Below are 12748 nucleotides of genomic sequence, written 5' to 3' on the forward strand. Positions count from 1 at the left end.
AAAATTAAAAAAAGAGTCGAAAATCATACTTTTAAAGACTATTATATAAAAGGTTTTTCTAATTCATTAAAAAGCATAATACTAATATTTCCAAAATATTAAAATTATATAAAAATGAAAAACTAAAATACATGCAATCCATTACATATTACATTATTTTGTTATTTACACATTACATTACAATACAAAATACAAAACTACAAGATTTGAATTACAAAATAAACAACACCCTTTACATCATCACAACAATAACCAATCAGTACTACTACTTGAGGGCTGGCCTCCTTTCATTCTTCAATCAGCTTGTCCCCTGCAACCAGCTTCTTGTGGTTCTAGAATGTGCTCCACCCAGTCGTCAACAGAGCATAACGACATAAAAAAGTTCAGATAGCAAAAATCTAATTATTTCAGATAACATTTAAGTAAGTAAATAGGGAGATAGAAGAGCCATTGGTTTTGATAAAATCCACTTGGCATATCCAGATACACAACACACTGTTTTGAATTCAAGTTCCCATTAAACATTAACATTTGAGCATATCCAAAGTGTGACACCCGCAAATTCCGTTTGAGATCAAACGGACATTTGAAGCGTCGAGACATGCAACACAAGGTTACCTGCCCCCGTTCATGACATATAAGATGCAATGTTCCTAACATGCTTCTAACAATATGCAATATTCGCAGCGGATAATTTTTTTTTTCTTTAGTAATACTATGCACCAAATTGAAAATATCTCAAATGCTTAAAATATACTTCATACATAAAAACCTATTGAACAACTAAGATCACAATACTAGTCCAAAATAGTTATGATCCAAAAGTACTGGAGATGCAACTCCATCATACAAGTAGTAATTTAACTACTATATTAACATTAACGACGCACCGTCGTTCAGTCGACAGTGTCTAGTTGGTCAGCTCCTGATCCTCTTTCAGGTCCTGTAACAAGATCTACCATTCGGGGGGAATGATAGTTGGGACTACCACAGTGAGATTTGATTACAAATCTCAGCAAGTTAACAAAAAAACTTCCACACATGCTAATGATGCATGGATGACAGTAAAAGTATAAATGCATAATCAAATTCATAAATAATTAAAGCATAACTTAGCGTACAACATAGCATAATTGACATAACTTAAATTGAAACATGAACTGAACTTAACTTGACATGAACATGATCTGAAACTTGACTTAGTATGAACTTACTCTGAAACTTGAATTAACATGAAAAACACATACTCTACAGTTGTTGTGGCCCCATGTATTCTACGTGTAAATACATACTCCACAGTTGTTGTGGCCCCATGTATTCTACGCAAACTTGACTTAACATGAAAAATACATACTCCACAGTTGTTGTGGCCCCATGTATTATACGTGTAAATACATACTCCACAGTTGTTGTGGCCCCATGTATTCTACACATCACAATGCAGTTAAATACATACTCCACAGTTGTTGTGGCCCCATGTATTGTACACAAACTGAATGTACTCAAGATGAAACGTGACTGGAATGCGAAAGGACTGGAACCCTGACGTAACATAACGTGATTTGAACATAACTTGAAATACATGACCAACTTGAGATAGAAACATTTCGTAACATGGCATAACATATAATAGACAATATATTTGACATGACATACTTGTAATGTACAGTAATACATGATAGAATATATTATGTAATAGATAAAAATTAATGACAGAATAAATTCTGTATAATAGACAATTTCGTGATAACTTGGCATGGCATGACATATATGATAACATACATACATACACTATAGTTCCTTTACTTAGCTCACATACACAGTAGACTGCTAGTAAGTTAAAAGCTAACTTACCTCGATCTCCGCGTTTCTTATAAAACTTCAAGTGCGATCACTAGGAACTGTATTTAGTGATTTTAAAAGTTAGAACTAAATCACTAATAATTTGAAATATGGAAAATACTAACTTAAAGAGTAAAATTTTCATTTTACTCTCTACATGTGGGAAAATGACCGTTTTACCCATAACTTAAGGATTTTGCATACTAATTCCAAAAGTTTCCAAAATTTACATTCCTCATGTAAATTTTGTCCTAAACTTAAATATCAATTCAGAAAAATTTAAAACAAAACACAACTATGAAAAACACACTATGGCGGAAACATCCATAGGCCATTTCCCTTGATTTTTGTTGCAATTCCTTTCAACTTCAAAACTCATGCTTAAACCAAAATTTTGCAACAAACATCTTCCAATCCTAAGTTCAAAACCATACTTAAAAACATCCATGTAGAAAAAGCTAATAATCAAACACCAAACTTTTTTGTAAAAAGATCCAAGCACTTGAATCACAAGTTTTGACCTTAAATCAAAACATCTCCAAGAATTTCAAAAATCAAATCTTACTTCTAACATATTCATAATATCATCCTAACATCAACCATGCTTTAAATCATCAAACTAAAGTCACCAAAATTACAAAATAACATTTGGAGTTTTTGGTTTTACACTTAGTCCAAAAACAGAAACTTTTTCCTCAACTAGTTTTGATAAATCTCTTGATCTATGACTTATAAATATATGATTTTCAAACCAAACCATTTCATGGTTTAAAAAGATGTCCTAAAATATATATATAAGCTTCTAATTCAAGATCACATGGTTAGAAATTAACCAAAACATAAATTTAGCCAAAAATATCCACACTTTGGCTTATCTGAATATCTCTTTGCATAAAATTTTATATCTTTGAAACTAACATCAAATATATTCAAAATAATAATATAACATGTATATAAGATGCTTAGGATCCTCCAATAAAATTATCAAAGTCATTAGAATAGGTTTAGACCACCAAAGAGTTAAACTTTCTCAAAACAGAAACTGTTTTTCCTCTTCCAGTTTCTAAGTTTCTAAATCTAAGAAAATCTTTCATCAAAACCTTTAATCATGCAAAAATCCTCAACCAATAGTCATATATACATGTTAACAATACTCCATAAAAATTTCGGACCAATATCTATCCATTAGCTTGGTCAAAAACTCCAAACTATAACATATTCTCCAGTTTATCTCCCAGAATGACCTTTCTATAGTTTACACAACATTTTACTGACCAAATGATCTTCAAATGGGGAAAATAAGATATCCATGTAAACTAGACTCAAAAAGGAACAACTTAATGAAGGATACTTTATGATAAAACACTTAAAACAGCTTTGAAATGGGCGTGCAAAAGAACTCCTAAAAGCTGTCCAAGAGAGAGTGTTTGATAATCTTTTATTGGAAGGTGTAATTGAAGATAAGTTCATGGGTGCTGGCTGGACATACTTATGGACGAGATAAGGGAGGTGATAAGGCTGGAGTTGAGAGTTGAGTGTAGTTTTCTCCTACCCAAAATATCTATAAAAGATTATCTCAAAATATTCTATCCAATAATGTCTACAAAAATCAGTTCAATATATTTTCCAAATGTGGAGTAGACTTGGAAGAGTAAGGTGGCTAAAATATTTTCATGTGTCCAAATAAAATTTTGCTAACCTAATTTGGACATTACACACTGTGATTTTGAAAAACACTACACTTAGTACGTTTACCGAGGTTACTATTCACTCTAAAAATAAACGTAACAAACTTAGTACTGAAAAATCTTAAATATTCAATTAAGCCTAGTGGTGTAGACTATAATGTATTCTGACACTTCTAACTATCTCAAATAATTAAAATCGCATTTCTAACACGATAGTGAGTGATAACACTAACTAGGTTAACATGCTAAAACCTATGCGATTAATCAATTCGTGTAAACTTACGGAGTTTTCACAAGGTTCCTAAAGTCAATAGAAATTCCACAATTAAATTTCTAACTGCTGTTACAATCTCCCCTCCTAAAAAAAAAATTCGTCCTCGAAATCGACATAAGTAACAATTCAAAAGTTAAGGAAACACATATACTTTATTGATATTCGAACAAAGAAGTACAACGTCTGATATTGTCAGTCCCGTACAAGTGAACCACAAAGTATCAATCAAGCAAAAGCCCAAAACAACTCTGCAAGACTGAATTTAGATGTCAAATAACTGGGGGTACTTGGCTCGCATATCAACTTCTTTCTCCCAAGTCGCCTCTTGAATATTATAATTTTGCCAAAGTACTTTGACCAATAGGATCTTACGGTTCTGCAACTCTTTATCTTTCCAGTCAAGAATTTGCATTGGCTTCTCTTCATAGGTCAAGTTGGGTTGTAAAGGTATGCTATCGAGATCCACTATCATTGGTGTCTGATTTCCAAAACTCTTTTTCAAAGAAGACACGTGGAAAACATTATGAATTCCATGGAACTCAGTTGGCAATTCCAAACGATATGCAACTACTCCCACTTTCTCCACTATCTCATAGGGTCCCACATATCTCAGACTTAACTTGTTTTTCACTCCGAAACGACTTACTCCTCTCATAGGAGATACCTTCACGTAGACCCAATCTCCAACTTTAAAATCTATGCTCCTCCTTCGATTATCAGCGTAGCTCTTCTGTCGACTCTGTGCTGTTTTCATCCTTTCTTTAATCAAGTGTACTTGGTCCTTAATCTCTTGTAAGACTTCTGGTCCAACTACTTTGCTTTCTCCTACTTCATCCCAATACAGAGGTGATCTACACTTTCTACCATACAAGACTTCATATGGTGCCATTTGAATAGTGGCCTGGAAACTATTGTTATAAGCAAATTCTACCAAAGGTAATTGTTTCTCCCAATTCCCTTCGTAATCCAAAACACAAGCTCTTAGCATATCTTCCAAAGTTTGAATCGTCATTTCTGTCTGTCCATCTATTTGTGGGTGGTATGCACTACTAAACCTCAGACTAGAGCCCATCGATTCTTGTAAACTTTTCCAGAAGCGTGATGTAAAACGAGGGTCTCTATCTGATACGATCGTCTTAGGCACTCCATGCAATCTGACAATCTCTGCTATATAAATTCTCGTCAATCTTTCTAGAGAATCTGTATTCTTGATGGGTATGAAGTGAGCACTTTTTGTCAAACGATCAACTATTACCCAGATAGTATTATTTTCAGCTGAGGTCCTTGGAAAGCCTACTATAAAATCCATGGAAATATCCTCTCATTTCCATTCTGGGATTGGCAATGACTGCAATTTACCGGCTGGCTTTTGGTACTCTGCTTTTACTAATCTACAGACAGAACATTTGTTCACAAATTCTGCTACGTCCTTCTTCATTCCTTCCCACCAAAAAGACTGTTTCAAATCTTGATACATTTTTGTACTACCAGGATGAGCAGTGTAAGGTGTGTTATGAGCTTCCTTTAGTACTTTTTCCTTTAACTCTTCATCTGCTGGAATGACTCTTCGGTCCTTGTAATACAGAGTCTCATCCTCTCTGAGGCTAAAGTCCACTGGTCCTTTTGACTTTTTGATCTTTTTTACAACTTTCACAAGTTTACTGTCCTTCTTTTGACGGTCTTTCAGTTCTTCCCAGTCCAATGGAATGAATTCTTGGATTGTAGTCAACATGGTTTCCTGACTACGGTTTCTAATCAACAGTTTTCTCATACTACATAAGAGGGAATTTACTTCTGATGAAGGAACTGATGAAGCTTCTTGTCTGCTCTTGCGGCTTAAAGCATCAGCTACCACGTTGGCCTTTCCAGGATGATACTTGATGTCGCACTGATAGTCGCTGATTAATTCCAGCCATCTTCTTTGCCTCATATTAAGATTCTTCTGCTCAAACAGGTACTTTAGGCTTTTGTGATCCGTGAAGACTTCACACTTCTCACCATACAAATAATGTCTCCAAATCTTAAGAGCAAAAACTACTGCAGCTAATTCCAAATCATGAGTAGGATAATTCTGTTCGTGATTCTTCAGTTGTCGTGAAGCATAAGCAACCACTTTCCCTTCTTGCATTAGCACACATCCGAGTCCTGCCTTAGATGCATCGCTATATACCACAAAAGATTTAAGAGGTTCCGGCAGTGTAAGTACCGGTGCGGTGGTAAGTCTTTTCTTCAACTCAAGAAAACTTGTTTCGCACTTATCATTCCAAGTAAATTTCACATTTTTCTTAGTCAGGGCGGTGAGTGGTCCAGACAAATGGGAGAATCCTTCCACAAATCTCCTATAGTAACCAGCCAGTCCTAAGAAACTTCGAATCTCATCCACACTGGTCGGTCTCTGCCAGTTCGATACAGCTTCAATCTTGCTCGGGTCTACTGCTACTCCTCTACTAGAGATCACATGACCTAGAAATTTTACTTCTTCCAGCCAGAACTCACACTTACTAAGTTTGGCATAAAGTCTCTGATCCTTAAGTATAGTTAAAGCCATGCTTAGATGATGTCTGTGTTCCTCCTTGTTCTTAGAGTAGATTAAGATGTCATCAATAAATATGACAACAAAATTATCCAAATAAGGTCTGAATATTTTGTTCATCATGTCCATGAATGCGGCTGGAGCATTGGTTAACCCAAAAGGCATCACCAAAAACTCGAAGTGGCCATACCTTGTCCTAAAGGCAGTTTTCAGCACATCTTGATCCTTGACTTTTAGCTGATGATATTCGGATCTCAGGTCAATCTTTGAAAACACTGCTGCTCCTTGCAATTGATCCAACAAATCATCGATTCTGGGTAATGGGTATCTATTCTTAATCGTCACCTAATTCAACTCTCTATAGTCTATACACATCCTCATAGATCTATCTTTTTTCTTCACGAATAACACAGGTGCTCCCCACGGCGAAGAACTGGGGCGGATAAAACCCTTCTCCAAAAGTTCTTCCAATTGTAGCTTGAGCTCCTTCAATTCGGTAGGGGCCATACGATATGGCGCCTTGTGAGTCGGAGTTGTTGCCGGCTCCAACTCTATTTGGAATTCTACTTCTCTATCCGGTGGTAAACCAGGTAACTCATCAACGAAAACTTCAGGAAAGTCTTCAACCACAGGTATCCATTGGATTCCTATAGTTTTGGTTGTCTCCTCTACAGTTATCAATAGAAACGCTGAGGCTCCATTATCGATACACTTCCTAGCTTGCAACGCCGAGATCAAAGGTGGGGTGGCCTTAACTGATGTTCCTGCGTAACTCATCCTGTCTTCAGTTGGAGGTTCAAACACAACCTCTCGTTTCCGACAGTCTATCTTAGCGTAGTGCTTGAAAAGCCAGTCCATCCCCAAAATCAGGTTGAATTCCATCTGACCGAATACTAACAAGTTAGCCTTCAGTGTCCTTCCTTCTAGCTCTAACGGACAATCCTTAACTAAAAGGGTACAAGATACTGTATTCCCATCGGGAATTAATACTACAACCCGTCGTGGTAAGAGTTCAGTCTGCAAACTACAAATTTGTGCAAACGCTGCAAACACAAAGGACTGCGACGCACCTGAATCGAATAGTGCACAAGCCGAGAACCTAAACAAATTAACCCTTCCTAAAAAAAAAAATATACACCAATATTAATACTAATTCTAACACATTCATAATACCTGCAACATCATAAATACTAAAAGGAAAGAAAAAAAATATATAAAATTAAAAAAATACCAGTCATGACACCAGCTTCATCAGTTTCAGGTGCGTCAACATCAAAATCACCGGGTGTTACTGCATACACTCGTGCCGGGATGTGGGGCCTTGGCTTGCGATCACCAGCTCCACTACCTTGTTTGGCGTTAGGACAACCTCTAATCATATGTCCTGGTTTTCCACATCGGTAACAGACTCCATATCCCTTGTAACATTCTCCAGAATGAAGCTTACCACACTTAGGGCATGGTGAATAAAAGGACGGCTTCTGTCCTCCAATCATTATTCCCTTGCCTTTCTCCGGACTAGAAAAAGACCTCTTTTTCTCAGCACTACTGCTTGTAGTAAATGGCATGGCTCTCTTTCGATCGGTCATGTTCTGGATCGCCAATTCCTTCTGCTCAGCCTCTGCTATCGTCGCTACATTTACCAACTCTTGGTAATTCTCTATTCTAAGGAAAGCTACTTAATTTCAGATTCTAGGCAGAAGTCCTGCTTGAAACTTTTGTGCCTGCATCTTTTGAGTTGAAATCAAGTGTGGTGCAAACCTTCCCAATGCCATGAATTTAGCGGCATACTGCTCTACAGTCAAACTACCTTGTGTTAATGATGCAAACTCCAAGGCTTTCAATTGTTTGACAGAGTCTGGGAAGAATCTGTTGTCAAACTCTTCCTTGAACCTTTCCCAGGACAATGCAGCCATACTACCTAGTTCCCTAACTAGAAGTTGCCTACGTGTATCCCACCATATTCTAGCTTCTCCTTGGAATAGGTATCCAGCATATAGAACCTTTTGGTCCTTAAGACATCCACAAATCTCGTACGTTCTCTCGAGATCTATAATCCATTTCTCGGCTCTCAGTGGCCCCTCATTACCAAAAAAATTTGGGTAACGGTAAAGCATAAACTTCTCATATGGACAACCCCAAACTTCGGGTCTAGGTGCGTTCACTTGTTGCTGTTGCTGATGTCTAAGCACGTCAGTCAGCATACGCACAGCTTCAGCTAATCCTCCATCCATCGGGGAATCATGATTCGCCTGATTGATACCACCTTCAGGGTTTTGAGGTATTCTACCATGAGTCATTTGTCCCTTCTTGTAACACACGAGTATACGTATTACAACCACATAATACCTCTCATACCTTTAAGAAATTCAAGCCTAATGACAACTAAATTTCAAATCTAATATTTGGTGCATTTTCTAAGGACATGTGGATTTACTGCCCAGAGACGTATTGCTCTGATACCACCCTGTGACACCCCCAAATTCCGTTTGGGATCGAACGGACATTTGAAGCGTCGAGACATGCAACACAAGGTTACATGCCCCCGTTCATGACATATAAGATGCAATGTTCCTAACATGCATCTAACAATATGCAATATTCGCAGCGGATAATTTTTTTTTTTTTCTTTAGTAATACTATGCACCAAATTGAAAATATCCCAAATGCTTAAAACATACTTCATACATAAAAACCTATTGAACAACTAAGATCACAATACTAGTCCAAAATAGTTATGATCCAAAAGTACTGGAGATGCAACTCCATCATACAAGTAGTAATTTAACTACTATATTAACATTAACGATGCACCGTCGTTCAGTCGACTGTGTCTAGTTGGTCAACTCCTGATCCTCCCTCAGGTCCTGTAACAAGATCTACCATTCGGGGGGAATGGTAGTTGGGACTAGCACATTGAGATTTGATTACAAATCTCAGCAAGTTAACAAAAAAACTTCCACACATGCTAATGATGCATGGATGACAGTAAAAGTATAAATGCATAATCAAATTCATAAATAATTAAAGCATAACTTAGCGTACAACATAGCATAATTGACATAACTTAAATTGAAACATGAACTGAACTTAACTTGACATGAACTTGATCTGAAACTTGACTTAGTATGAACTTACTCTGAAACTTGAATTAACATGAAAAATACATACTCCACAGTTGTTGTGGCCCCATGTATTCTACGTGTAAATACATACTCCACAGTTGTTGTGGCCCCATGTATTCTACACAAACTTGACTTAACATGAAAAATACATACTCCACAGTTGTTGTGGCCCCATGTATTCTACGTGTAAATACATACTCCACAATTGTTGTGGCCCCATGTATTCTACACATCACAATGCAGTTAAATACATACTCAACAGTTGTTGTGGCCCCATGTATTGTACACAAACTGAATGTACTCAAGATGAAACGTGACTGGAATACGAAAGGACTGGAGCCCTGACGTAACATAACGTGATTTGAACATAACTTGAAATACATGACCAACTTGAGATAGAAACATTTTGTAACATGACATAACATATAATAGACAATATATTTGACATGACATACTTGTAATGTACAGTAATACATGACAGAATATATTATATAACAGATAAAAATTGATGACAGAATAAATTCTGTATAATAGACAATTTCGTGATAACTTGGCATGGCATGACATATATGATAACATACATACATACACTGTAGTTCCTTTACTTAGCACACATACACAGTAGACTGCTAGTAAGTTAAAAGCTAACTTACCTCGATCTCCACGTTTCTTATAAAATTTCAAGTGCGATCACTAGGAACTGTAATTAGTGATTTTAAAAGTTAGAACTAAATCACTAATAATTTGAAATATGGAAAATACTAACTTAAAGAGTAAAATTTTCATTTTACTCTCTACATATGGGAAAATGACCGTTTTACCCATAACTTAAGGATTTTGCATACTAACTCCAAAAGTTTCCAAAATTTACACTCTTCATGTAAATTTTGTCCTAAACTTAAATATCAACTCAGAAAAATTTAAAACAAAACACAACTATGAAAAACACACTATGGCCGAAACATCCATAGGTCATTTCCCTTGATTTTTATTGCAATTCCTTTCAACTTCAAAACTCATGCTTAAACCAAAATTTTGCAATAAACATCTTCCAATCCTAAGTTCAAAACCATACTTAAAACATCCATGTAGAAAAAGCTAATAATCAACACCAAACTTTTTTGTAAAAAGATCCAAGCACTTGAATCACAAGTTTTGACCTTAAATCAAAACATCTCCAAGAATTTCAAAAATTAAATCTTACTTCTAACATATTCATAATATCATCCTAACATCAACCATGCTTTAAATCATCAAACTAAAGTCACCAAAATCACAAAATAACATTTGGAGTTTTTGGTTTTACACTTTGTCCAAAAACAAAAACTTTTTCCTCAACTAGTTTTGATAAATCTCTTGATCTATGACTTATAAATATATGATCTTCAAACCAAACCATTTCATGGTTTAAAAAGATGTCCTAAAATATATAATCTTCTAATTCAAGATCACATGGTTAGAAATTAACCAAAACATAAATTTAGCCAAGAATATCCACACTTTGGCTTATCTGAATATCTCTTTGCATAAAATTTCATATCTTTAAAACTAACATCAAATATCTTCAAAATAATAATATAACATGTATATAAGATGCTTAGGATCCTCCAATAAAATTATCAAAGTCATTAGAATAGGTTTAGACCACCAAAGAGTTAAACTTTCTCAAAACAGAAACTGTTTTTCCTCTTCCAGTTTCTAAGTTTCTAAATCTAAGAAAATCTTTCATCAAAACCTTTAATCATGCAAAAATCCTCAGCCAATAGTCATATATACATGTTAACAATACTCCATAAAAATTTCGGACCAATATCTATCCATTAGCTTGGTCAAAAACTCCAAACTATAACATATTCTCCAGTTTATCTCCCAGAATGAACTTTCTATAGTTTACACAACATTTGACTGACCAAATGATCTTCAAATGGGGCAAATAAGATATCCATGTAAACTAGACTCAAAAAGGAACAACTTATATGAAGGAGACTTTATGATAAAACACTTACAACAGTTTCGAAATGGGCGTGTAAAAAAACTCCTAAAAGCTGTCCGAGAGAGAGTGTTTGATAATCTTTTATTGGAAGGTGTAATTGAAGATAAGTTCATGGGTGCTGGCTGGACATACTTATGGACGAGATAACGGAGGTGATAAGTTTGGAGTTGAGAGTTGAGTGTGGTTTTCTCCTACCCAAAATATCTATAAAAGATTATCTCAAAATATTCTATCCAATAATGTCTACAAAAATCAGTTCAATATATTTTCCAAATGTGGAGTAGACTTGGAAGAGTAAGGTGGCTAAAATATTTCCATGTGTCCAAATAAAATTTTGCTAACCTAATTTGGACATTACACACTGTGATTTTGAAAAACACTGCACTTAGTACGTTTACCGAAGTTACTATTCACTCTAAAAATAAAAGTAACAAACTTAGTATTGAAAAATCATAAATATTCAATTAAGCCTAGTGGTGTAGACTATAATGTATTCTGACACTTCTAACTATCTCAAATAATTAAAATCGCATTTCTAGCACTATAGTGAGTGATAACACTAACTAGGTTGACATGCTAAAACCTATGCGATTAATCAATTCGTGTAAACTTATGGAGTTTTCACGAGGTTCCTAAAGTCAATAGAAATTCCACAATTAAATTTCTAGCGGCTGTTACACAAAGATCATCTTAAACCCAACAAAACCACATCTTTAAAGAAGTTATTTCGTGTGTTGATTTCATCTAAGGCTACATCTTATATTATGCATATTTTGAGAAAACAGGCAGCACTGAGTATCATGAGCTATGATATTATTATAAAATATATATAAAATACAATTTATGCTCTCGTTTACAGATTGTTCCAACTAAATGCAACACCAATTGTATGTCTTGCCTCTCCTTTGACCATTCTAGAATTTCCTTTTTTAGTTAATGCTTGTTTCCTTCTCAACTATTTCATTTTCACGCTTAATTAAATGCTTCAATTCACAGAAATATAAACAACAATAAATGAACAGGGAAATATAATTCATAAGGATCTGTTTATAACATCAAGCATCTGTTTATATCATAACTCACAAGGAATAATTTTCAATAAAATTTAAATAATAAACCAAATAGCATCAGATCTAAAGCTTTAGGGAAGAAAAACGCTACCACCGGAAACCCTCAAATGCTTAAAAAAAACATACACACACACACAAGCCATGTTTAAAAAAAAACCCAACATCTAAAACTATTAACTGTTTTATGATCTGGGTTGCCCTGAAAATTCAAGAAAAGGAAACA

At 35.2% G+C, this 12748-nt stretch overlaps 1 protein-coding gene across 1 annotated transcript; it reads right to left on the minus strand.

Moving 5' to 3' along the window:
• Positions 1–294: 294 nt before the first annotated feature.
• Positions 295–8253, minus strand: LOC122301661. Its single transcript, XM_043113056.1, has 4 exons — positions 8099–8253; positions 7620–8002; positions 6847–7455; positions 295–398 (listed from the first exon to the last, which is right to left on the minus strand). The coding sequence occupies exons 1-4, from the start codon at positions 8251–8253 to the stop codon at positions 295–297; spliced, it is 1251 nt and encodes a 416-aa protein (XP_042968990.1).
• Positions 8254–12748: the final 4495 nt, after the last annotated feature.

This window comes from Carya illinoinensis, chromosome 2 (genome assembly GCF_018687715.1).
Source record: "Carya illinoinensis cultivar Pawnee chromosome 2, C.illinoinensisPawnee_v1, whole genome shotgun sequence".
NCBI lineage: Eukaryota > Viridiplantae > Streptophyta > Magnoliopsida > Fagales > Juglandaceae > Carya > Carya illinoinensis.

What these genes read in the sequence shown, in the direction of transcription:
- LOC122301661 (XM_043113056.1), bottom strand. Translation starts at nt 8,253, where the DNA reads ATGGCTGCATTGTCCTGGGAAAGGTTCAAGGAAGAGTTTGACAACAGA. An exon ending in AGTGTATGCAGTAACACCCG is followed by an intron (nt 7,456 to 7,619) that starts GTGATTTTGATG and finishes TTTTTTTTTTAG; the next exon opens with GAAGGGTTAATTTGTTTAGG. An exon ending in GACTCACAAGGCGCCATATC is followed by an intron (nt 399 to 6,846) that starts GTATGGCCCCTA and finishes TGAAATAATTAG; the next exon opens with ATTTTTGCTATCTGAACTTT.